This window comes from Culex pipiens, chromosome 2 (assembly GCF_016801865.2).
Source record: "Culex pipiens pallens isolate TS chromosome 2, TS_CPP_V2, whole genome shotgun sequence".
Lineage (NCBI taxonomy): Eukaryota > Metazoa > Arthropoda > Insecta > Diptera > Culicidae > Culex > Culex pipiens.
Window position 1 is genome coordinate 181,993,602 of NC_068938.1, and position 26,782 is coordinate 182,020,383.

At 30.0% G+C, this 26,782-nt stretch overlaps 2 protein-coding genes across 3 annotated transcripts; both read left to right on the forward strand.

Moving 5' to 3' along the window:
* Positions 1–1,762: 1,762 nt before the first annotated feature.
* Positions 1,763–26,250, forward strand: LOC120428993 (zinc finger protein 91-like). 2 transcript variants are annotated; one of them, XM_052707701.1, is made up of 14 exons: positions 1,763–1,847; positions 2,473–2,802; positions 2,860–3,114; positions 3,174–3,440; positions 3,503–3,703; positions 3,763–4,098; positions 8,474–8,671; positions 8,740–8,832; positions 8,895–8,981; positions 14,921–15,139; positions 15,202–15,375; positions 15,431–15,751; positions 15,810–15,887; positions 25,136–26,250. In XM_052707701.1, exons 2-14 carry the CDS (start codon positions 2,473–2,475, stop codon positions 25,316–25,318), a joined length of 2,742 nt encoding a protein of 913 aa, XP_052563661.1. In that variant the 5' UTR covers positions 1,763–1,847; the 3' UTR covers positions 25,319–26,250. The 2 variants fall into 2 exon arrangements, with proteins under 2 accessions (XP_052563661.1, XP_039450069.2); XM_039594135.2 differs by having other exon boundaries at positions 15,846–15,887.
* Positions 12,037–12,845, forward strand: LOC120429873 (elongation factor 1-alpha-like). The gene has a single exon (XM_039594955.2). The coding sequence runs from the start codon at positions 12,250–12,252 to the stop codon at positions 12,520–12,522; it is 273 nt and encodes a 90-aa protein (XP_039450889.1). The 5' UTR covers positions 12,037–12,249; the 3' UTR covers positions 12,523–12,845.
* Positions 26,251–26,782: the final 532 nt, after the last annotated feature.

The following is a 26,782-nucleotide window of genomic DNA, read 5'->3' on the forward strand; positions in this document are numbered from 1 at the left end:
AAGGTTGGCCATTATAAACAAACTTGATAATGAGCTCGCTGAGGGCGAGGAATTGCATGGCCTTCGACTGGCAATTCGAAAGCCTAGTGAAGAGTTCACTGGCTAGGCACATGAACTCCTCGACGGTGAACAAGGTTGACGACTCGGGCTGGCCCTGCACTGCTTGCGAGTACGAGACCCCAGGATTCGCGATGCTGCCGAGCAGCTGGCTCAAGTCGCCACCTTGTGGCCTGGGGGCAGGCGCAGGAACTGCAGACACCTTCGGAAGGTTGCTTCTGCTGGCGGGACTCGTTTTCTTCTTTGCCTTCAAGTCCTGCAGGTACTTGAGGCGGGTGGGGCAACCCTTGTAGTTCGCTGTGTGATTTTGGCTGCAGTTAGCACAACGGATTTGTGAGCGGTCGTCGTTGACCACGACGTCGGCTCGCGCGGGGAGTGCGCATGCGGTCGTCTGGTGGCGCTCACCACACTTCACGCACTTGGCCTCCAGATGGCAGTTTCTCATCCCGTGGCCGTACTGCTGGCACCGGAAACACTGGACGACGTCCGACTTCTTCTTGGAGTAGTGCCTCCAACGGACGATCACGTTGAACAGCGCCTTGATTTGTTGCAGCTCCTGAAGTTTCACGGTTCCCTTCTCAAACTGCAGCAGGTATAGCGCGTAATCACCGTGCTTCGATTTCCCCATCTGACGCACACTTGTGGGACGAAGAAACACATCTTCGAGTTCCCGCCTAACTTCTTCTACCGGAAACACTGGCAATCCGGAAAGGACGATTTTCACCGGGGTTTCATCACTGGTCCCGTGGGTGTAGAACTGGACATTTGCCTGCTTCAAAGTACTCACCACAGAAGTAAAGTGGGATTTAGTCGACACCCTGATCTGGATGTACCCTTTGTTTACCCGCAGGTGATAATCGTCGGCGCTCAGCTGGGTTGTTGACATCAGTCGATTAAGCGCTGGGACACTGGAACCGTGGACGAAAATCGGCGGACAGCGTATTTTTGCGGGAGCAGGAGGCGGATTTTTCACATTACTACCAGCAGCATCACCACCAGCAGCACCATCACCAACGGCAAAAGTTCCACCACCGCCGCCATTGTTTACGTTTTCTACCTCATCGCCGGAGATGTCGAAGTCGAGCATCTCGAACTGATTCGCCGTCGGGAATCCTCCGGAAGACCTCCCGGGTTGGGTCAGTGGCCGATGTTCGTTGAGCTGGTCCGAAATCGATGAGATACCGCCGGTGGAATTTCTTCGGCGGCGTCTCGAAGACGGCGGCGTCACCACCTTTTCTTTCTGCTGTTTGCGGGCCTTCTTGTAGTCCACCCGCTGCACGATCTGCGATGCACTATCCCGGCCGGAATCGCCTTCGCCGGGCAGCGGCGGCGGCTTGGGCTGCTTTCGTTTCCCCAGGGTGCTGGGTAACACACCGGGAGCACTAATAAATTAACTTTCGCGAGAGCTACAATTCGACGACGATGTTTACGCGCCGACGGTGACAGCTCGAATCTGATTTGAGCTAATTTTAGTTTTAAAAAGTTCTGAAATTTAGAAAAAGATATGATCAGAGCGATTTACCTACGAATTAGGTAAGGTGACAATCCACCCAGCATCGATATGACAATTTGTTTGAGTGCATATTTATGTTTCAAAATCTGTCAAAAGTAATCAGCACGCAGCCATTTTTGCTATGTAAACAAAAATAATAATTAATAACAAACTTCTTTTATTCTACCGCATAAACAATGTTTATAATGTCATTATAAACAGTACCATGGATAGAAACAGTGAATTTAGCAACACTTAAAATCAAATCAGTTTTATAAAACAAACCAAAGTTGTTACAGTGAGTTGTTATGCCGTAAACATAACCGAAATGACGATGGATAAATAATGCTTGTCAGTTTAAAATGTTTCAATATTAACTGAACTGGAGAACAACTTGCTAGAAGATGTCAGTTGTTGTACTTTATGGTACCGTCATCGGGGGTAACATTCAGCCTTGGAAGTCAGATTGGGTCATACAAATTTCGATTTGTTGTATTTTTACATAAAATTTCATTATGTGTTTGGGAAACACTTGCTTTGCTGCAAAAATTTATGCAGTTTAGTTTTTTTTGGTTTGAAATTGCCATGATATGCCATGATAATATTGTATTTTTGCTTCAATAGATAAACTAAAGTAGAATATTTTAACAGATAATTGTTTAAATTTTATACCAACGTACTTTTCCGATTTTTCTGAACAAAGTTTGTTGCCAGTGGCCACACGTCTTGACTCTTTCAGGCCTGATTTTTCTTTAATATTTTTTTTAAAGTTTATAATTGGAAAATGATTTTATTGACAAATAAAATATTCTAGTTTTGGAAATTTTTGTTTTTGGGCTATATATCAAGCCTAAAAGTGTAAAAAAGAATCAAAATTAAATTGCAAGTTTATTAACTGCTAGGAATCTATTAATTTCTCACAGATGGCAACGGAGCAAACCTTGGAGCAACCTACCGAACCGTTACCCCAAGGTCATCATCTTACGGTTGTGAAAGAGGAACCTGTGGATGGGTTGGAAACTAGAACGGAAAGCTCGTCTTTCTGCTTCGAAACGGTGACCAAGGAGGAGGTTATTCTAGAGGATCAACCAGAATCTGTGAGCGGGCCTGCAACGGCAATTTCTTCTAAGGAGCACCCCTTCCAATGCACAGAGTGCAATCGAACGTTTGCCAATGTATGGAATCTTAATCGATGCGTTAAGAGGCACAATGCTTTGCGACTGGGACTTTACAAATGTAAAGTTTGCGGAAAGGTTGGTTTGGTTTTCACTTCCAGGAATTCTAAACCGATTATTCCGTTATCTTTCTAGTGCTCTAGTGATAGGCATACGCACGTGAGGCACTTGGCCGTCCACAGGAAGGGGTCAAATGCTGAAGATGTTTCGGACTCGGAACCAGCCGGAGAGGTTAAGTCAGAAGAATCTGGTGTGTCAATCGACGAAAATGGCCTTTTTAAATGTCTTGAATGCGATCGAACGTACAAGCAGCGTAATATGGCGGTCAAATGTACAAAACGACACTTGGCAAGACGGCTGGGACTTTTCAAGTGTAAATTTTGTGACCTGGTTGGAACTTGGCGTGAGTTTCGTCTAAGAGTGCAAGCGTAACATCTTTTCTTTTCTAGCGCGCCGGAACTCTTTCTGACCTTCGAAGACATGAGGCAAGGCACAAACCAAACACGGAACTGTTGCAAGCTGTCGAGCCAGCGATTCCAGAACCGAAGAAGGACCTTCCGGAGGAAGATCAACAACATGCTAGCGAACAATCAACGGAAATCTTTAAATGTACCGAGTGCAGTAAAACATACAATACCAGAAATAACCTCAACCGATGCATGAAAAGGCACATTGCAATCAAAAAAGAACTTTACAAGTGTGAGGTCTGTGAGAAGGTTGGTTTAGTTTTAATAATTTTAGGATCAACTGTTTACTGATTGACTCCATACTATTTAAGGTTTCCAGTTCTAAGGAAGTACATACAAGACATGTGAACAGCCACAAACAAGAAACAAATCAACACACACAGCTCGAAAATGGCCTCTTCAAATGTTCCGAATGCGATCGCACGTTCAAGTCAAAGTACTCGGTCAATAAATGTATGAGAAAGCATGTGGCAAGACGGCTTAAACTTTATCAGTGCAAAACTTGTAACCGGGTTAGTATCAACTGTGACGCTTTCCTTCTTCAATGCAGCTGAACATCGTTTCATTCCAGGTCTCAGGAACTCTTCATGACCTCAAAGAACACGAACTTAACCACAAGAAGAGAGCGGAATTACACCTACAGTCTGTCAAAGCAGCGATTCAAGAGCAGGATAAGCCACTTCCTGACGCGGCGGTGAAGGAGAAACCTTCGAAGGTGATGGACGGCTCGTCCGAAGCGGTTACGAAGAAGGCTCTTAGCAGACATTCAATGGAAGTGACCAAAGAACGCCCCTTCCAATGTTCCGAGTGCAACAAGACGTTTAAGCAATCTGCATTGGCTCTTAGATGTGAAAGAGGTCACAATAATATTAAACTTGGACGCTACAAGTGTGAAACATGTGGAAAGGTTGGTAAAATCGACTGGTATTTTTTTTTTTTGAATTAAATATACTTTATTGAATCTTTCTTATAATAATTACATTTGGTTTACATAATAAGTGGTCAGCTGTGGCTCTTCAGCTTTAGTTTGCTTTTCGTGATTTAAACACTGTTCATTTTTATAACTTTAAAAGTATATGATTTATCATTTTTGTAACACTAGGTACAATGAGGAAAAAAAAATGTTAAGAAAACATAACCTAACCTAAAACTAACTTAATCTTACCATAAACTAAACCAATCCTTGAATCAAGGGGTATTCAGATATAGCACATTTTTCCCTGAATTTCAAACATTTTTCTTGAATCTTCTGATCCAACATTTTAACTTCTGCTAATTCATGAACCTCACTTGATCTTGTCCAGCCAGGAACATTCAAAACCATTTTGAGTACCTTGTTTTGGACACGCTGGAGCTTCAATTTATGAGTTCTAGCGCAACACTCCCAAACAGGTACTGCATACTTAATAACGGGGTAAATTATTTGTTTGTAAACTGCTAGCTTATTTTTCAAAGATAGCTTTGATTTTCTGTTAATTAAAGGATACAAACACCTGATGAGAATGCTGCACTTGTTCAATATTTTATCTACATGCTGCCGAAACAAAAGTTTCGAGTCAAGTATGAGACCTAAATAGACAACTTCCTTTGACCAGGGTATCGAAACATCATTCATTTTAATCAAAACATCATCCTTTGGAACAAATCTGGCCGATTTGGAAAGTGGAAAAATGATGGTTTGAGTTTTGGCTGCATTTATGCGAATTTTCCAGTCGCCAAAGTATTCGGAAAGAACGTCAAGACCCTTCTGTAGACGGCCAACTAAATATCTGGTTATTTTACCCTTATAAATAACGGCAGTGTCATCAGCAAAAAGTGACAACACACCATTACCAGAAAGAGTAGGCAAATCAGATGTAAAAATATTGTACAGAAGTGGGCCAAGAATACTTCCTTGGGGAACCCCAGCATCAATGTTGAATAATCCAGAAGCAATCCCATTCAGAAAAACCCTGAACGATCTCTCCGAAAGATAGTGCTGGATAATTTTGATAAGATACATTGGAAAACCGTATAAATACAGTTTATGTATCAAACCATCATGCCAAACATTGTCAAAAGCCTTCTCAACATCCAACAAAGCCATAGCAGTTGATTTAGACTCAAGCTTGTTCTGCTTGATGATTTTGGTTACTCTCGTAAGCTGATGAGCAGTATTATGTCCCTTTCGGAAGCCAAACTGCTCGTTCAAAATTATATTATTATCGTTAGTAAAATCCAAAAGCCTTGAATAGATGACCTTCTCAAAGAGTTTGGACAGACTACTCAAAAGACTAATGGGGCGATAACTTGTTGGCGATGTTGGATCTTTTAGAGGCTTCAAAATTGGTATGACTTTGCCCAGTTTCCAATTGGTGGGGAAGTAACCAAGTTGCAAACATTTATTGAAAATATTGGCTAGGTGTTGAAAGAACTGATCACTCTGTTTTTTCAACACTAGATTAAAAATGTTATCAAAGCTTGGAGCTTTCATATTTTTCATTTGTTTAACTGCAACTTTGACTTCCTCACCAGAAACATGGGAATCTGCAGGAAATTCAAAGGTAGAGTCGTTGATTGTTGAAATACTATTGGCAACTGATGTTTCTTTACGGCTGGTCATGGAAGCGCCAAGATTATGTGAACTAACAAAATGAAGCCCAAGTGCATTTGCCTTTTCCTCGGATGTAATCAAAGGAGAATCCTCAACAATAAGAGGAGGAATAGGCTTTGGTTTGTTTTTAAGAACTTTTGAAAGTTTCCAAAATGGTTTTGAATAATTCCCAAGCTGGCTTACATGTTTTGAAAATTCTTGATTTCTGATATTGTCAAGTCGGTCTTGTATGATTTTGTTCAAATTGTTCACTGAAATCTTTTTGTCATAGTCCCCAGTCCGTTGATATTGTCTCCTATAAACATTCCTAAGTCTAATCAAGTGTTTAGTATCTACGTCAATATCAGTTACCTTAAAATTAACAGGAACCTCCCGAACGTTGGCAGCCTCTGCTTGGTTGATAGCCTGCTGGATCACCTCCAGCGAACGATCAATATCGGTAGAAGTTTCCGGGTGTTGATCATAGTCGATGTTGCTGTCGACCACTTGCTGAAACTGCTGCCAGTCAACGTTGTGGTAATCTTTCCGGGTTGGTTGCCGCTGCGGAGTAACGGAAGCTCCAACCTCCACAACCACCGGATAGTGATCAGAACTCAACTCTTCAAACACCTCAGGATGAGCCACGTTCTCAGCCATATTGGTAATGAAGAAGTCGATGATTGAGTGATTCCCAGACCGAGCCACCCTCGTTGGACGATCCGGACTCACAACGTTGTAGTATCCGTTTTGCAGATCGTTGTGCAGAATCACTCCGTTCCGATTCCTCCTGCTGTTTCCCCAAACTTCATGCTTCGCGTTGAGGTCACCAGCGATGATGTACTTTGCGCTCCGCCGTGTCAGCTTCTGGATATCGCTCTTCAGTTTTGCTGCTGAACCATCTCTGGCATTCACCTGACGTGGACAGTATGCAGCAATGAAGAGTACTGGGCCAACCGAAGTGGGAATTTCCACTCCAACGGCCTCGATGATGTCCAGCTTAAAGTGTGGCAGCCGGCGTGGCTTGAGACCACGATGAACAGCGACAAGCACACCTCCTCCTCCAGAGGTGGTCCTATCGAGCTGCGTCGCGATCTTGTAGTTTTGCAGATAAACTTTTTCACCGGGCTTCAGATGAGTTTCCGTGATGGCGGCTACGTCGATCTCCTTCTCGCGAAGAAAATCCACCAGCTCTAAATTCTTCCTCCTAATGGAGCAAGCGTTCCAATTCAGCAGCTTGAGGGACCTACGATCCATACTGGATGACGAACGAGGTCAGCACTTCAATCTGCTGGGTCTTGGTTTTGCATCCACGCAGTGCAGCGGACATCTGTTTGAAAATATTGAGGAGTTCGGTTGAGGTGTAAAGATCATTACCGTTTTCCTCAACTGCTGGTTCTTGGGTTGGTCTTGGCTCCTGGCTGAAGCCCGGTGGTGGCGGTCTCGGCTCCTGGCTGGAACCCGGCCGTGGATGGTTCACTTCAGCTCTCTTCCTGGGATCCAACGGCAACGGTGTCAAGTTTGGGACCTGGCGTCGCGGTTGAAGAGGTGGAAAATTTTCCTCCACCAGGGCTGGAGGAGTTCTACGACGCTGAGGCTGATTCTTCGTCGATGCTTGCTGCCGAATTTTCACGAACTCAGCTCTCTTGGGGCACTTTCGGTCGGTTGACGAGTGCTCACCGTTGCAGTTGAGGCACTTCACCAGCGAATCTTGGATGCACTGGGATGTGATGTGCGCATCGGTACCACATTTGGCGCAACGACGCTTCAGGTGGCAGTTCTTACCTCCGTGCCCGAAACCCAGGCAGTTGAAGCATTGTGTGACGTCACGATGCACTGGTCGGTATCGCTCCCACGACACGATAATGTTGAAAACCGCTCGAATTGCCTTCAGCTCAGGAAGCGTCGTCGATCCCTTAGCCAAATGCAGCGGGTAGAGCTGGTCACGGTACTTGATGTCTTTGTTGCGTCGGCTCATTTTGTGCACGGCCAACACATCCAGTTTCAAAACTTTTAGCTCGGCAGCTAATTCCTCCACTGGCATGTCGTACAGACCTCTGACGACGATTTTGTACGGCTTATCCATGGCGACATCATGGGTAAAGTACTCCGCCTTTTCGGTCAAGTAATCCTTGACCAGTTGATAGTGCTGCCTGGATTGCACCAGCACCTTAAATCCGTCCTGACACAGACGAATGTTGCCTAGGACTTTCCCAGACTTGATGAGTTCAACCAGCCCCGCTCGAAAGTCGATCGTTGCTGCTGATTGCCGCACATAAAAAGGAGGCAGTTTCTCCTTACGCTGTTTCACTTCATTCTCCTTTGCTTCCGCTACCTGGTCCTCGTCAGGCAGTCCAGCAAACTTGTTGTTCTTCAATAGCTGCTCCTCGTGGGACGAAGAGTTCTCCTCCTCCTCATCCATCGGTACAGTACCGTCGCTCTTTTTCGTCTTTTTGCTGTTCGATGTCACTTCCAAAAGCACCTTCCTTTTGGAAATCCCCGGTTTTTGGCCATCAGTTGAGGCCTCAACCTTCCTTTTGGAAATTCCCACTTTTTTGCCTGCTTGAGCCGCAGGTAGGGCAATATTGTCGGCGTTTTGCGCCGGGACGCGACGAGTCATGTTGATTCAGACAACCTTCACCAACGAATGCTCGGATAACAATGAACTGGTATTTTAAAATCGATTAACTTCAGCATCTCTTATTCCTTTCAGTGTTGTTGTAGCAAGTATGTTCTTAAAAAGCATGAGGAGATCCATAAAAAGGAGGATTATAAATCAGAAGAAGATGATACCCTTTTCAAGTGCTCCGAGTGTCCGCGCCGGTTCAGAGAGCAGTTCCTAGCCCGAAGATGTGCGAGGCGACACTCGGCAAAGCGGTTGGGATTGTACGAGTGCCAAATTTGTAAACTGGTTAGATTTTCTTTGTTTTTCCTCAACCTTCTACAATGCTGCTCAAAAAATCAACTTTTCATTTCCAGCGACTGGGAAATTCGACCGAACTTAGAATACATGAACTCGTACACAAGAGAACTGAGCAGGATAAAACGTTTGCGTGCGATGTTTGCGACGCGGTAGGTTGATAATGATGTATGCTCGGCAATTTCAATGACTATAATGCGATTTATTTTTTCAGCGCTTTGTATACAGGGCAAGCATTACAAAACACAAGCGAAGGCACCACAGCGGAGAGCTTCGATTTACATGTCACAAATGTAATGTGGTGAGTAAGAAGATGAGAAAAAAAATATTTGCGAAGACTTCGGTTGATCGAGTCTGGACTTAAGTAGATTGAGATTTTTTCGCAATTCCTCGATTTAATACCGTCAGATTTCTACTGACAATAAAAAAAATCAAATTCTAAAATTCGGACATTCAAAAAAACAATCAATTCTGTAAAAAAATAATATAATCCCAACTTCTAAAATTTTAAAATAAAAAAAACATAACAAATTAAATCCTGTAATCCCACCGGCGATCGCGTACGTGTACATTGTACACAGCTTGTGAGGACAATTGTAAGAAATGCGAAAACACGCGACTTCCCTAAGGTTTAAAAAACTTCTAAAAATCTTATTTTATAAAATTCTCAATTTTAAAATTCAAAGAATCTAAAATTATTAAATCGTAAAATTAGTAAACTTGTAAATTCTGAAACCCTTTAATTCAAAAATTCTATAATTTTGAAATTTAAAGGCGCTATTATTCTAAAGCTCTTATATTCCTAAAAGCATACATTTTCAAAATTTTAAAATTTAGGTCTTAAATTTTAAAAATAATTAATTCTGAAATCAAAATAATTAAATTGTAGAGTTATAAAAAATTTAATTTATAAACTGTATAATTTTGAAATTTATAATATTCTAAAACTTGAAAATTTTAAAATTCTGATATACTTGAATTCAAAAATTCTATAATGCTTAATTATTTTAGAATGCGAAAATTTTAAAATTTTAGGAAATTATAATTTTATAACTCTTTAATTTTATATTATATTTTAAAAAATTTTCGATTTTAGAATTGCAGAATTAGAAAAATTTCAAATTTAGAATCAAATAAATCTAGGATTACAGAATCTAAAATATTGAAATTTTAGATATTATAAGAGCTCTAGAATTTTAGAATTAAGAAAATTTCAAGTTTAAGTAACATAAAAGTTTTAGAATATTAGAAAATTAAAATTTAAGAATTATAGGATTTTTAAATTCAACTATTTCAGAATTTACAAATTTTCAAAATTTTGGATTTTCTGAATTTGACATTTTGGAATTTTATAGCTCAAGAATTTTTTATTGGTATAATTAATATTTGAATATTCTTAATTATGAAATTCTAGATTTATTCAGTTCTGATGCGTAAAATTAAAAAAAAATCTAAAATTTCACACTTCTTAATTCCTAAAATTATTTTTTCAGGATCTTAAATTCCAAAATTTAAAAATTTTAGTATTTTAAAATTCTAAAACAAATAATAAAAAAAAATAGTTCAAGAGTTCAAAAAACTCGAAAATTTGATAAAAAATATTTGATTTATTGGATTGTTTTGGCAAAAACATCAGTGCAGTGATTTGCTTAAGCTCATATGGGGTACCTTTCAATAGCTGACTAATTCAAATGGGGTGTGAGTTTACTGGCACTTGGTTTGAAAATTTTAATATTATTATATTTTGAAATAATGAAATTTTGAAATTATAATATTCCAAAATTTTGAAATTATTTTCAAACCATAAGTTTTTAATTTTTTAAATTCTTAAAAAAAGTTCTAACAACTGAAATTAAAAATTTCTATGAAATTGAAAAATTCGAAAAATCATACCAAAAGTTAATTAGGGTATATGACCCTATTTTGGACCTAGTACCTATTTTGGACCTATTTTTATTAATCGAGGTATTTCAGGCTTTTAAAGTACGAATTCACTGAATTCAACCAACAGAAAGTGTAGGCAGGATCGTTTTGTATCTTACCTCTTCCAAAAATGTTAACATTTTTGATTATTTCCGCTTTTTCAGCCACTTTTTCCAACGCCATTCGAACTTCCTTTCATTTTTCTAGCACATCGATTAGGTCCAAATATTCCGGCCTCGTTGCTTATCAGATTTGGCTCGCGACACCTTGATGATTTTTTTCTGTTTTGCACTGACACCAAGCAATTTCGTCTGGTTTCCGAGCAATGCAACTGTTGTTTATTTGATTCTTTCTTGTTTTCCGTCACTAAACCATTGAAATAACTATTCTATTATCGAAAAAAACACATTTCAAAATATTTTTTTCAAATCAGCCGCGTTGGATCAGTTTTTGGACCTACTTTACCGTCGGTTCAAGGCTATCACCAACACATGCATAACAAGGTGTTGCCAGTTTTGTTTATCAATTTATTTCGATATTTCATTGAAATTAATTGAAATTTTTAAATTTAATATTTTTAATTCATTTTTTTGACTGTAATTATTTGAATGAAATCTAAGCTTTAAAAAGCAAATGATTAACAGAAACAATGAAAATATGTTTTTTAAACGATAAAAATGCAAATTGATGCTAGAGATTTAGATGATTGTTAGGACCGATTGCAAATTATCCCAAAATTTAAACTGATGTTGATTTATTTTTGTCTTAACATCATTATCTCCAATTTAGCCGCATATATTTTTAATTTTTGCTTCAAAAAATGCAAACTGGCTACCCGGTTGAAAAACCTAAAGGGTCTAGTTCATTAAATCGTCAGCTGTCACCGTGACAGGAGCTGTCAACATCGCTTACGAGTGGTTTTTGAAAAAGTCGTATGAATTAAATTTAAAAAATCTTGAGTTAGTTTTAAAAAGATCCTAAGCGCTAGTTGTAAACAAATCAATTTTTCGATTAGTTCTCGATCAATTTACGAATTATAAATAAAAAATGCTTTGAATTATCATCTGCACGTCTTTTAAATGCTCTTTACTGGGAAACAAACAAAATTTGGTTTGGTTCAGAAAAAAAATCAAAAAAGTGTCGGAGATCGTGATGGCTTTTAAGACGTATTGCAAACTAATCAGAGAAATATACATATGGAAAATATATTTTTTGTAAGTTTTATCATGTCAATCATGTTAGAAACACAATTAAACCAGCTAGAAAAATAAAAATCTTGGAAAAAAAATAAGCAAAAGAGGTTAATGCGATGTTAACATTATGAATTTTATGATTTGAGACATATAGCCGGGGTGACTTTGATAGGTTTGATATTTTTCCGCAAAATGATGAGTAAAAATTGAATACGTACGGAATGGTATGGAATCAAGGGGTAGGACAGAGAGTAATATTGAGAAAATTTGAATAATTTTGAGTAACATTGAGTCACTCAAAGTTTTTCAATACTCTCAAACGACGTAACGAATTTTGACACTGACATTTGGCACCAGAGACGACTGACTTTGACAGGCACAAAGAAACAACGTGGAAACGACCATCCACACAGTAAGGACATCTAGTCGAACGATTTGTGGGCGATTTGGAACATGGTTTCGCGTCCCCAAAATCAGTGTGACACGTTCCTAAGCCACGGTACCGAGGCGCAAGAAGACAAGGCTGAAGGCAAGTGCATATTTGAAACTATGGATGGCATCCTGACGCCGACCAGTTTCACCGACAAGTCCCTGCATCTGATGTCAACAAAATCGGTGGTACGGGAACGGAAACCCGGTATCGCCATCGTCTCCGCCCCGGCCAACCTGACCACTGATGTCAAGTCCGTCGAAATGTACCAAGAAGCCCTGCCGGAGGTCTGGTGATGATGCTATCGTCTTCCTTGTCCCTGTGCATGGTAGCCGGCCACCAAACAACAATCGATACTAGCGACCGCGAGAACAGTTCCCTTGAGTGAACCAGATGTCGATTTCCGGTTATGTCATGCGGGTACTTGCGAAAATTCAGCTATTGTCAAAGGAGTCAAATAAAACTAAAGATAAAAGCGTTTATTTTTGCTTTTTGCTTGGTTTCTTTTAATGCGGTCCGTTTCGATGCATTTGGTCGATGTCCTCTGAGTCCTCCTCGTTCTGGATCTGAATGTCTGAGTAGGCCTTCCACTCCTTGTCCATGTACATCTTACAGCCGATGTCACGTGCGCGATCGAGGAATGATCGGTCAGGGCCTGGTTGAGCACGCTCTTGTGGACGGTTCCAGCATGTCTCCGTGCCATCCGGAGATGGGCACGATAGCGACGGCGGTCGGGTTGTAGCCGATCTTCTTGATGTAGGATGAGACTTCCTTTTTAATGTCCTAAAACGGTCCTCGTTGAACGGGGACTCAGCCGATTCCATCTTGTTGACATCGACGATCAACTGTTTAACACCGAGGGTGAAGGCGAGCAATGCATTCTCTCGAACCTGTCCACTATCGAATTCACCGGTACCGGTGGCGACGATCAGCACGGTACATTCCGTAACGAAATCCGTAACAGACGGAATAGTTCGCTCCGGGTTTCGGCTATGGAAACTTTTGCAGCATCATGGCGTTAGATATGTCTAATTCATTTGTAAACACGCTCTTCTGTCAAACACTGGTTTATTCACAAATTCCGAAACTCGGTGAGAAAAATTGTGAAGTAGATTGAGTAACTTTGAGCCACACTGAGTAATTTTGTAAAATTGAGTCACTCAGTTACTCTGTGTCCCACCCCTTGTATGGAATGGTATGGTGGTAGAGAAGTGCTCAAAGTACCTCATGAAAAACTTTTCATGAAATTTTGAAAAGTTTAAAAAGTTAGTTAACTATAACTAAGAAAATGTTGATAAATAGCATTATTTTCATCTTCTCAACGTGTCATGATTTTTTCAATGAACATGATTTTGAATCGTAAAACGGAATGCATTTTCGGATTCTTCGGACAATCTTTTAATAGGAAAAGGGTACTAGGAAAAGTTAAAATAAGTAATATAAATATTATTAAATATTATTTGTCTTTGAAACATAATTTTAAAACATCTCATAATTTAAAGGCATTTCCAGAAAAACAAATTTCATATAAAATGTGAAAACTTTTGATTATACATGTAATACAAATCCATGATTTAATAAACAAAACTAGTTTCAACGAATTTCAGGCAAAGTTCTGAATTTTGAACAATATTACCTAAAATTTATATGTATTATATTAAAAAGCTTATAAACATAATTAACTAAGTATTGACATAAATGATTTTCTTAAAAATTATATCAGCAACCTAAGTGATAGTAAGTTGAAAGTTTAATGTTTGAAAACCTCAAATCTGCTTTTAACAAGACAAACTATGACTATCAAAGGCACCCCGGTAGTCAAACAAAGATTTTTTTCAAATATTACATTGTTTGCAAGTGCAAAATGTACTTAAACTTTTTGTAAAGCAACTGTAAAGTTTAACATGACAGATGAGAAAGTTTCACACCAAGTTACAAGCTATAATCTCCCTTTAAAATTTCTCGATTGTTTAATAATATTTGAACATAAGCTCTGCGTAAAATTTAGAACCTTTTTTCATTGTAACTTGTTATGTATCTGTGTCATTCATTTAATTTTAAGATAAGGTGTTTTTATTGCGAGTAATAACGGGTTGTCTTTTATGTTCTAATGCTTGAACAATTAGGTCGTAAGAATATGCAAATTGTAAATAGGACAGATACCTGCTAAAGATGCGTGAGTTTCCATTCAATATGATTAAAACACGTTTTCAAATTCAAATCCATTGTTTCATCATAATTGTTTAATTTCTGAAATAAATATTTTCCAAATTATAATCGTGGATAGGCCCTTTGGTTTATCAAACCGAGTTTTTGTAAGTGTGCGTGTTGCCGCCGCACGCCGCAATTCGAGTTGTCCAAATTTCAACCAATCAGAGTGTGGGTCCAAAATAGGTTCAGCGATGTCTCCAAAATACATTTCATAAGTCCAAAAAGCATCCAAAAAATGTTTTACTTGGAATGCTTATTACAATGGAATGGTTAAATTATTTTAAATTTTCAATAGTACACTTTGTTAAGCATAAATTAATGCACAAAACAATCCTGAAACGAGCCAAATTAGTTAGACCGTTCCTGAGAACTATGCGAAATATGTTGACGCTTTGCATAGTAGGTCCAAAATAGGGCCATATACCCTAGTAGTTAATTTGTAACATAATTAAAAACATAAATGATGACCCTTCTTGTTTTCAGAAATTCCCAACGCGGGCAGAGCTTCTAACGCACATCACAAGACACGACTGGGACGAAACGAAGCATAAATATTCCGCAAAGCTGGTTAAGGCAGACGACGGCACTTATTTGTGCACCATCTGTAATAAGAAGTTTATCAACCGGGCACCGGCCAATGCTCATGTGTTTCGGCATATGAACTTAATTGAAGGGCTTTTCGTGTGTAAAACGTGTGGATTGGTATGATAAAAGTTGGATTATATTTTTTTATGGTAGAACTATAGTTTGATTTATTTTTCTAGCGATGTGGAGATGCATACGAGCACAAGATACACATGCAGATTCATAAGAAACCGGAAGAAGTACCCGATGCTTCGGATGGGAAACCACCGACGGAAGGAAAAGATGAAAATCCGTCAAAGGAGGGCGATACAGCAGGAAAATCTACCGCTCTCGATTGCAAAACCTGTCGTAAGGTGAGTTATTCAACAGCATAAAAATCCTATGCTGGTTTCAACCCTATTGTTCTAGCGCCTACGCAATAAGCAATCCCTCGAGAGGCATGAGATTACCCATCGGATAAGAAAAAAGAACTCCACAGATTATGCAGCAGCACAAGCGGCAAAAAAGGGTAACACTGAGGAAGCTGGCGCCTCTTTTTGCTACGAAACGGTGACGAAGGAAGAGCTGATAATTGAGGATGACGAGGAGGAAAAAAAATCTCGAAATTTGTTGGAAGATAATCACGTCAAGGAGGATGAGGCCGGAGGAGGACAGGAGAAAGAATCTTGTGAATCTGTGATGAAACAAAGTGATCTCACCGAGGGAGCGACCCAGCAGAACGAAAACGAGGTAAAGATTAGATTAGTGATTCACTTGAAATAAATATTTTTATTAACTTATTTTTTAGATTTCCAAGAATGATAATCTTGAACAACATTTGCAGGAGGACTCGTCTTTCCGGATGGAATGTGATATCTGCCAGAAGGTAAACTTTTTTGGTTTTGGCGTTTTGGCAAGAACTATAGAATTTTAAAATTTTCGATTTTTTTGACTTTAAGTTTTTTTTTTAATTTTTTAAATTTTATATTTTTTGGGATTTAAATTATTTGGAATTTTAGAATTTGTGGAAATTTAGAATTTATAGAATTTTTGTAATTGATGAATTTTAGAATTTTTAGAATTTTAGATTTTTTAAAATTTAGGAAATTTTGGATTTTTTTTTCGAATTTTTTTAAATTTTTGGAATTTCAAATTTTTTAGAATTTATGGAATTTTCGTAATTTAGGAAAGATTTTAAGAATTTAAGAATTTCTGAATATAAGAATTTAAAAATTTAAAAATTTAAGAATTTAAGAATTTAAGAATTTAAGAATTTAGTAATTTAGTAATTTAAAAATTTAAAAATTTAAAAATTTAAAAATTGAAAAATTTAAAAATTTAAAAATTTCAAAATTTAGGAATTAAGGAATTTAGGTATTTAGGAAATTAGGAATTTAGGAATTTAGGAATTTAGGAATTTAAGAATTTAGGAATTTAGGAATTTAGGAATTTGGGAATTTGGGAATTTAGGAATTTAGGAATTTTGAAATTTTGGAAGTTTTTTTTTAATTTTTTAAATTTTATATTTTTTGGAATTTAAATTATTTGGAATTTTAGAATTTGTGGAAATTTAGAATTTATAGAATTTTTGTAATTGAGGAATTTTAGAATTTTTAGAATTTTAGATTTATTAAAATTTAAGAAATTTTGGAGTTTTCGAATTTTTTTAAATTTTTGGAATTTTAATTTTTTTAGAATTTATGGAATTTTCGTAATTTAGGAAAGATTTTAAGAATTTAAAAATTTCTGAATTTAAGAATTTAAGAATTTAAAAATTTAAAAATTTAAGAATTTAAGAATTTAAGAATTTAAGAATTTAAGAATTTAAGAATTTAGTAATTGAAAAATTTAAAAATTTAAAAATTTAAAAATTTAAAAATTTAAAAATTTAAAAATTTAAAAATTTAAAAATTTAAAAATTTAAAAATTTAAAAATTTAAAAATTTAAAAATTTAAAAATTTAAAAATTTAAAAATTTAAAAATTTAAAAATTTAAAAATTTAAAAATTTAAAAATTTAAAAATTTAAAAATTTAAAAATTTGAAAAAAAAAATTTAAAAATTTAAAAATTTAAAAATTTAAAAATTTAAAAATTTAAAAATTTAAAAATTTAAAAATTTAAAAATTTAAAAATTTAAAAATTTAAAAATTTAAAAATTTAAAAATTTAAAAATTTAAAAATTTAAAAATTTAAAAATTTAAAAATTTTGAAAATTTAAAAATTTAAAAATTTAAAAATTTAAAAATTTAAAAATTTAAAAATTTAAAAATTTAAAAATTTAAAAATTTACAAATTTACAAATTTACAAATTTAAAAATTTAAAAATTTAAAAATTTAGGAATTAAGGAATTTAGGAATTTAGGTATTTAGGAATTTAGGAATTTAGGAATTTAAGAATTTAGGAATTTAAGAATTTAGGAATTTAGGAATTTAGGAATTTGTGAATTTGGGAATTTGGGAATTTCGGAATTTCGGAATTTCGGAATTTAGGAATTTAGGAATTTAGGAATTTTAGAATTTAGGAATTTTGAAATTTTGGAATTTTGAAATTTTGGAATTTTGGAATTTAGGAATTTTGGAATTTAGGAATTTAGGAATTTAGGAATTCAGGAATTTAGGAATTCAGAAATTCAGGAATTTAAGAATTTAAGAATTTAAGAATTTAAGAATTTAAGAATTTAAGAATTTAAGAATTTAAGAATTTAAGAATTTAAGAATTTAAGAATTTAAGAATTTAAGAATTTAAGAATTTAAGAATTTAAGAATTTAAGAATTTAAGAATTTAAGAATTTAAGAATTTAAGAATTTAAGAATTTAAGAATTTAAGAATTTAAGAATTTAAGAATTTAAGAATTTAAGAATTTAAGAATTTAAGAATTTAAGAATTTAAGAATTTAAGAATTTAAGAATTTAAGAATTTAAGAATTTAAGGATTTAAGAATTTAAGAATTTAAGAATTTAAGAATTTAAGAATTTAAGAATTTAAGAATTTAAGAATTTAAGAATTTAAGAATTTAAGAATTTAAGAATTTAAGAATTTAAGAATTTAAGAATTTAAGAATTTAAGAATTTAAGAATTTAAGAATTTAAGAATTTAAGAATTTAAGAATTTAAGAATTTAAGAATTTAAGAATTTAAGAATTTAAGAATTTAAGAATTTAAGAATTTAAGAATTTAAGAATTTAAGAATTTAAGAATTTAAGAATTTAAGAATTTAAGAATTTAAGAATTTAAGAATTTAAGAATTTAAGAATTTAAGAATTTAAGAATTTAAGAATTTAAGAATTTAAGAATTTAAGAATTTAAGAATTTAAGAATTTAAGAATTTAAGAATTTAAGAATTTAAGAATTTAAGAATTTAAGAATTTAAGAATTTAAGAATTTAAGGATTTTAGAATTTAAGAATTTAAGAATTTAAGAATTTAAGAATTTAAGAATTTAAGGATTTAAGAATTTAAGAATTTAAGAATTTAAGAATTTAAGGATTTTAGAATTTAAGAATTTAAGAATTTAAGAATTTAAGGATTTAAGAATTTAAGAATTTAAGAATTTAAGAATTTAAGAATTTAAGAATTTAAGAATTTAAGAATTTAAGAATTTAAGAATTTAAGAATTTAAGAATTTAAGAATTTAAGAATTTAAGAATTTAAGGATTTTAGAATTTAAGAATTTAAGAATTTAGTAATTTAGTAATTTAAAAATTTAAAAATTTAAAAATTTAAAAATTGAAAAATTTAAAAATTTAAAAATTTCAAAATTTAGGAATTAAGGAATTTAGGAATTTAGGTATTTAGGAAATTAGGAATTTAGGAATTTAGGAATTTAAGAATTTAAGAATTTAAGAATTTAAGGATTTTAGAATTTAAGAATTTAACAATTTAAGGATTTAAGAATTTAAGAATTTAAGAATTTAAGGATTTAAGAATTTAAGAATTTAAGAATTTAAGAATTTAAGAATTTAAGAATTTAAGAATTTAAGAATTTAAGAATTTAAGAATTTAAGAATTTAAGAATTTAAGAATTTAAGAATTTAAGAATTTAAGAATTTAAGAATTTAAGAATTTAAGAATTTAAGAATTTAAGAATTTAAGAATTTAAGAATTTAAGAATTTAAGAATTTAAGAATTTAAGAATTTAAGAATTTAAGAATTTAAGAATTTAAGAATTTAAGAATTTAAGAATTTAAGAATTTAAGAATTTAAGAATTTAAGAATTTAAGAATTTAAGAATTTAAGAATTTAAGAATTTAAGAATTTAAGAATTTAAGAATTTAAGAATTTAAGAATTTAAGAATTTAAGAATTTAAGAATTTAAGAATTTAAGAATTTAAGAATTTAAGAATTTAAGAATTTAAGAATTTAAGAATTTAAGAATTTAAGAATTTAAGAATTTAAGAATTTAAGAATTTAAGAATTTAAGAATTTAAGAATTTAAGAATTTAAGAATTTAAGAATTTAAGAATTTAAGAATTTAAGAATTTAAGAATTTAAGAATTTAAGAATTTAAGAATTTAAGGATTTTAGAATTTAAGAATTTAAGAATTTAAGGATTTAAGAATTTAAGAATTTAAGAATTTAAGGATTTAAGAATTTAAGAATTTAAGAATTTAAGAATTTAAGGATTTTAGAATCTAAGAATTTAAGAATTTAAGGATTTAAGAATTTAAGAATTTAAGAATTTAAGAATTTAAGAATTTAAGAATTTAAGAATTTAAGAATTTAAGAATTTAAGAATTTAAGAATTTAAGAATTTAAGAATTTAAGAATTTAAGAATTTAAGAATTTAAGAATTTAAGAATTTAAGAATTTAAGAATTTAAGAATTTAAGAATTAAAGAATTAAAGAATTAAAGAATTAAAGAATTTAAGAATTTAAGAATTTAAGAATTTAAGAATTTAAGAATTTAAGAATTTAAGAATTTAAGAATTTGAGAATTTAAGAATTTAAGAATTTAAGGATTTTAGAATTTAAGAATTTAAGAATTTAAGGATTTAAGAATTTAAGAATTTAAGAATTTAAGGATTTAAGAATTTAAGAATTTAAGAATTTAAGGATTTTAGAATTTAAGAATTTAAGAATTTAAGAATTTAAGAATTTAAGAATTTAAGAATTTAAGAATTTAAGAATTTAAGAATTTAAGAATTTAAGAATTTAAGAATTTAAGAATTTAAGAATTTAAGAATTTAAGAATTTAAGAATTTAAGAATTTAAGAATTTAAGAATTTAAGAATTTAAGAATTTAAGAATTTAAGGATTTTAGAATTTAAGAATTTAAGAATTTAAGGATTTAAGAATTTAAGAATTTAAGAATTTAAGGATTTAAGAATTTAAGAATTTAAGAATTTAAGGATTTAATAATTTAAGAATTTAAGAATTTAAGAATTTAAGAATTTAAGAATTTAAGAATTTAAGAATTTAAGAATTTAAGGATTTTAGAATTTAAGAATTTAAGAATTTAAAAATTTAGTAATTTAGTAATTTAAAAATTTAAAAATTTAAAAATTGAAAAATTTAAAAATTTAAAAATTTCAAAATTTAGGAATTAAGGAATTTAGGAATTTAGGTATTTAGGAAATTAGGAATTTAGGAATTTAGGAATTTAGGAATTTAGGAATTTAAGAATTTAGGAATTTAGGAATTTAGGAATTTGGGAATTTGGGAATTTAGGAATTTAGGAATTTTGAAATTTTGGAAGTTTTTTCTTTAATTTTTTAAATTTTATATTTTTTGGAATTTAAATTATTTGGAATTTTAGAATTTGTGGAAATTTAGAATTTATAGAATTTTTGTTATTGAGGAATTTTAGAATTTTTAGAATTTTAGATTTATTAAAATTTAAGAAATTTTGGAGTTTTCGAATTTTTTTAAATTTTTGGAATTTTAAATTTTTTAGAATTTATGGAATTTTCGTAATTTAGGAAAGATTTTAAGAATTTAAAAATTTCTGAATTTAAGAATTTAAAAATTTAAAAATTTAAGAATTTAAGAATTTAAGAATTTAAGAATTTAAGAATTTAAGAATTTAAGAATTTAAGAATTTAAGAATTTAAGAATTTAAGAATTTAAGAATTTAAGAATTTAAGAATTTAAGAATTTAAGAATTTAAGAATTTAAGAATTTAAGAATTTAGTAATTGAAAAATTTAAAAATTTAAAAATTTAAAAATTTAAAAATTTAAAAATTTAAAAATTTAAAAATTTAAAAATTTAAAAATTTAAAAATTTAAAAATTTAAAAATTTAAAAATTTAAAAATTTAAAAATTTAAAAATTTAAAAATTTAAAAATTTAAAAATTTAAAAATTTAAAAATTTAAAAATTTAAAAATTTAAAAATTTAAAAATTTAAAAATTTAAAAATTTAAAAATTTAAAAATTTAAAAATTTAAAAATTTAAAAATTTAAAAATTTAAAAATTTAAAAATTTAAAAATTTAAAAATTTGAAAAAAAAAAAATTAAAAATTTAAAAATTTAAAAATTTAAAAATTTAAAAATTTAAAAATTTAAAAATTTAAAAATTTAAAAATTTAAAAATTTAAAAATTTTGAAAATTTAAAAATTTAAAAATTTAAAAATTTAAAAATTTAAAAATTTAAAAATTTAAAAATTTAAAAATTTACAAATTTACAAATTTACAAATTTACAAATTTAAAAATTTAAAAATTTAGGAATTTAGGAATTTAGGAATTTAGGTATTTAGGAATTTAGGAATTTAGGAATTTAAGAATTTAGGAATTTAAGAATTTAGGAATTTAGGAATTTAGGAATTTGTGAATTTGGGAATTTGGGAATTTCGGAATTTCGGAATTTCGGAATTTCGGAATTTCGGAATTTAGGAATTTAGGAATTTAGGAATTTAGGAATTTAGGAATTTAGGAATTTTGAAATTTTGGAATTTTGAAATTTTGGAATTTTGGAATTTAGGAATTTTGGAATTTAGGAATTTAGGAATTTAGGAATTCAGGAATTTAGGAATTCAGAAATTCAGGAATTTAAGAATTTAAGAATTTAAGAATTTAAGAATTTAAGAATTTAAGAATTTAAGAATTTAAGAATTTAAGAATTTAAGAATTTAAGAATTTAAGAATTTAAGAATTTAAGAATTTAAGAATTTAAGAATTTAAGAATTTAAGAATTTAAGAATTTAAGAATTTAAGAATTTAAGAAGTTAAGAATTTAAGAATTTAAGTATTTAAGAATTTAAGAATTTAAGAATTTAAGAATTTAAGAATTTAAGAATTTAAGAATTTAAGAATTTAAGAATTTAAGAATTTAAGAATTTAAGAATTTAAGAATTTAAGAATTTAAGAATTTAAGAATTTAAGAATTTAAGAATTTAAGAATTTAAGAATTTAAGAATTTAAGAATTTAAGAATTTAAGAATTTAAGAATTTAAGAATTTAAGAATTTAAGAATTTAAGAATTTAAGAATTTAAGAATTTAAGAATTTAAGAATTTAAGAATTTAAGAATTTAAAAATTTAAGAATTTAAGAATTTAAGAATTTAAGAATTTAAGAATTTAAGAATTTAAGAATTTAAGAATTTAAGAATTTAAGAATTTAAGAATTTAAGAATTTAAGAATTTAAGAATTTAAGAATTTAAGAATTTAAGAATTTAAGAATTTAAGAATTTAAGAATTTAAGAATTTAAGAATTTAAGAATTTAAGAATTTATGAATTTAAGAATTTAAGAATTTAAGAATTTAAGAATTTAAGAATTTAAGAATTTAAGAATTTAAGAATTTAAGAATTTAAGAATTTAAGAATTTAAGAATTTAAGAATTTAAGAATTTAAGAATTTAAGAATTTAAGAATTTAAGAATTTAAGAATTTAAGAATTTAAGAATTTAAGAATTTAAGAATTTAAGAATTTAAGAATTTAAGAATTTAAGAATTTAAGAATTTAAGAATTTAAGAATTTAAGAATTTAAGAATTTAAGAATTTAAGAATTTAAGAATTTAAGAATTTAAGAATTTAAGAATTTAAGAATTTAAGAATTTAAGAATTTAAGAATTTAAGAATTTAAGAATTTAAGAATTTAAGAATTTAAGAATTTAAAAATTTAAGAATTTAAGAATTTAAGAATTTAAGAATTTAAGAATTTAAGAATTTAAGAATTTAAGAATTTAAGAATTTAAGAATTTAAGAATTTAAGAATTTAAGAATTTAAGAATTTAAGAATTTAAGAATTTAAGAATTTAAGAATTTAAGAATTTAAGAATTTAAGAATTTAAGAATTTAAGAATTTAAGAATTTAAGAATTTAAGAATTTAAGAATTTAAGAATTTAAGAATTTAAGAATTTAAGAATTTAAGAATTTAAGAATTTAAGAATTTAAGAATTTAAGAATTTAAGAATTTAAGAATTTAAGAATTTAAGAATTTAAGAATTTAAGAATTTAAGAATTTAAGGATTTAAGGATTTTAGAATTTAAGAATTTAAGAATTTAAGAATTTAAGAATTTAAGGATTTAAGAATTTAAGAATTTAAGAATTTAAGGATTTAAGAATTTAAGAATTTAAGAATTTAAGAATTTAAGAATTTAAGAATTTAAGAATTTAAGAATTTAAGAATTTAAGAATTTAAGAATTTAAGAATTTAAGGATTTTAGAATTTTAGAATTTAAGAATTTAAGAATTTAAGGATTTAAGAATTTAAGAATTTAAGGATTTAAGAATTTAAGAATTTAAGAATTTAAGAATTTAAGAATTTAAGAATTTAAGAATTTAAGAATTTAAGAATTTAAGAATTTAAGAATTTAAGAATTTAAAAATTTAAGAATTTAAGAATTTAAGAATTTAAGAATTTAAGAATTTAAGAATTTAAGAATTTAAGAATTTAAGGATTTAAGAATTTAAGAATTTAAGAATTTAAGGATTTAAGAATTTAAGAATTTAAGAATTTAAGAATTTAAGAATTTAAGAATTTAAGAATTTAAGAATTTAAGAATTTAAGAATTTAAGAATTTAAGAATTTAAGAATTTAAGAATTTAAGAATTTAAGAATTTAAGAATTTAAGAATTTAAGAATTTAAGAATTTAAGAATTTAAGGATTTTAGAATTTAAGAATTTAAGAATTTAAGGATTTAAGAATTTAAGAATTTAAGAATTTAAGAATTTAAGAATTTAAGAATTTAAGAATTTAAGAATTTAAGAATTTAAGAATTTAAGAATTTAAGAATTTAAGAATTTAAGAATTTAAGAATTTAAGAATTTAAGAATTTAAGAATTTAAGAATTTAAGAATTTAAGAATTTAAGAATTTAAGAATTTAAGAATTTAAGAATTTAAGAATTTAAGAATTTAAGAATTTAAGAATTTAAGAATTTAAGAATTTAAGAATTTAAGAATTTAAGAATTTAAGAATTTAAGAATTTAAGAATTTAAGAATTTAAGAATTTAAGAATTTAAGAATTTAAGAATTTAAGAATTTAAGAATTTAAGAATTTAAGAATTTAAGAATTTAAGAATTTAAGAATTTAAAAATTTAAGAATTTAAGAATTTAAGAATTTAAGAATTTAAGAATTTAAGAATTTAAGAATTTAAGAATTTAAGAATTTAAGAATTTAAGAATTTAAGAATTTAAGAATTTAAGAATTTAAGAATTTAAGAATTTAAGAATTTAAGAATTTAAGAATTTAAGAATTTAAGAATTTAAGAATTTAAGAATTTAAGAATTTAAGAATTTAAGAATTTAAGAATTTAAGAATTTAAGAATTTAAGAATTTAAGAATTTAAGAATTTAAGAATTTAAGAATTTAAGGATTTAAGGATTTTAGAATTTAAGAATTTAAGAATTTAAGAATTTAAGAATTTAAGAATTTAAGGATTTAAGAATTTAAGAATTTAAGAATTTAAGGATTTAAGAATTTAAGAATTTAAGAATTTAAGAATTTAAGAATTTAAGAATTTAAGAATTTAAGAATTTAAGAATTTAAGAATTTAAGAATTTAAGAATTTAAGAATTTAAGAATTTAAGAATTTAAGAATGTAAGAATTTAAGGATTTTAGAATTTAAGAATTTAAGAATTTAAGGATTTAAGAATTTAAGAATTTAAGAATTTAAGGATTTAAGAATTTAAGAAAAACTCAATTTCACGATCGAGTGGATTAAACCAAATCGTCTTTTTGCAGAGTTTTATGACCAAGCGTAATTTTGAAGCACATCAAACACTTCACGAAAAGCGTCAAATTCCACTAGAATGCCCGAGATGTCAAGAGGAATTCGACGATAAATACAGCTTGACGAAGCACTATGAAGCCCACGAAGACGTGGATTCAATATTACGCCCTTTTAAAATGTTTGTCTTGATTTGAAAATTCCAAAAATATTTTTTTCGAAAAGATCGGAAAATTTCACAATTGTTTCATATATTAACATTGAAAATCGGACCATTAGTTGCTGAGATATTGACGATAGAAAATGGTGGGTTGTTTGGGTGAAACTTAGAAAACATCAATTTTCCTGTTTTTAAACCTTTGCATTGCAATATCTCAGCAACTAAAGGTCGTATCAACATAGTCCGAATAAGCAAAATATAGAGAATTTTCTCAGCTTTTCAAAAATATTTTTTTCAAAACTGGGCAAACATGTGCACTAATTTAAAAAAATGAAAAACTGCGACTATTTTCAAAAAAGTCACTTAAATATGGCTATAACTTGAAAACGGTGCACTTTATCAAAATTTTAGTAAAGTACTTTTTGATTGCAAATTTGATTTTACATCGAAAAATGAAGTTGAAAAATTTTTACGACCAAAATTTCGATTTTTTGAAAAAATCAGTATTGATTAAAAAATTCATAACTCGGTCAGTGATTTTTTGCACAACCTGGAAATTTCTGAAAAGTTGGCATTTTATGTCTTCTAAAACATATCAAAAAATAAAAAAAATTAAAAATAGTGTTTTTTTGTAAATCAAGCTTTAGTGATAAAAAGTTAAATAAAAAAATCACCAAATTTTTTTTTACCGTGTATTATTTTTTCCAGTGTAGTCCGTATCCATACCTACAACTTTGCCGAAGACACCAAATCGATCAAAAAATTCCTTCAAAAGATACAGATTTTTGAATTTTCATACATCATTTTTGTATGGACAGCTGCCGAATTTGTATGGAAAATTATATGGACAAACTAATGATGCAAAATGGCTTCTTTGGGCATACCGAAGGCACCAAAAAAGTTTCAGCCGGATTAAAAAATACAAAAATTAAAATTGAAGAAAAAAGACCGATTTCGTAGAGAATTGCTCAGAAATATTTGAGATCGGGTCTCCAAAAACTGTATAATTAACACTTAAGTGCTCATAACTTTTGATAGGGTTATCAGATCTTCGACCTTTCTAAAAATATATAACACGGTGGGTTTTCTTACAAAAAACCACCCTTTTTACAATTTTCCGGAGTTTGGCCAAAATCTTTTTTTTTAGCATAACTTTTCTAAACTTCATGATATTAACTAGGGCCTTATGGGACCCCAAGACGGATCGAATGAGACCAATACGGTAAAATCGGTTCAGCCAGTCCGGAGATAATTGAGTGCATTTTTTGGGTGCACGGACTCACATCCAGAAACACGCACAGACATTTGTTCAGAATTTGATTCTGAGTCGATAGGTATACGTGAAGGTGGGTCTACGAAGTCGAATTAAGAAGTTTATTTTTCGAGTGATTTTATAGCCTTTCCTCAGTAAGGTGAGGAAGGCAAAACTCAGATATTGACAGCAGTTACCACAAAAAAGACAAAAATCTTAACAGTTTACACTTTAAAAATGGAGCCTAAC

What these genes read in the sequence shown, in the direction of transcription:
- LOC120428993 (XM_052707701.1), top strand. Translation starts at nt 2,473, where the DNA reads ATGGCAACGGAGCAAACCTTGGAGCAACCTACCGAACCGTTACCCCAA. An exon ending in AGTGTAAATTTTGTGACCTG is followed by an intron (nt 3,115 to 3,173) that starts GTTGGAACTTGG and finishes TTTCTTTTCTAG; the next exon opens with CGCGCCGGAACTCTTTCTGA. An exon ending in AGTGCAAAACTTGTAACCGG is followed by an intron (nt 3,704 to 3,762) that starts GTTAGTATCAAC and finishes GTTTCATTCCAG; the next exon opens with GTCTCAGGAACTCTTCATGA.
- LOC120429873 (XM_039594955.2), top strand. Translation starts at nt 12,250, where the DNA reads ATGGTTTCGCGTCCCCAAAATCAGTGTGACACGTTCCTAAGCCACGGT.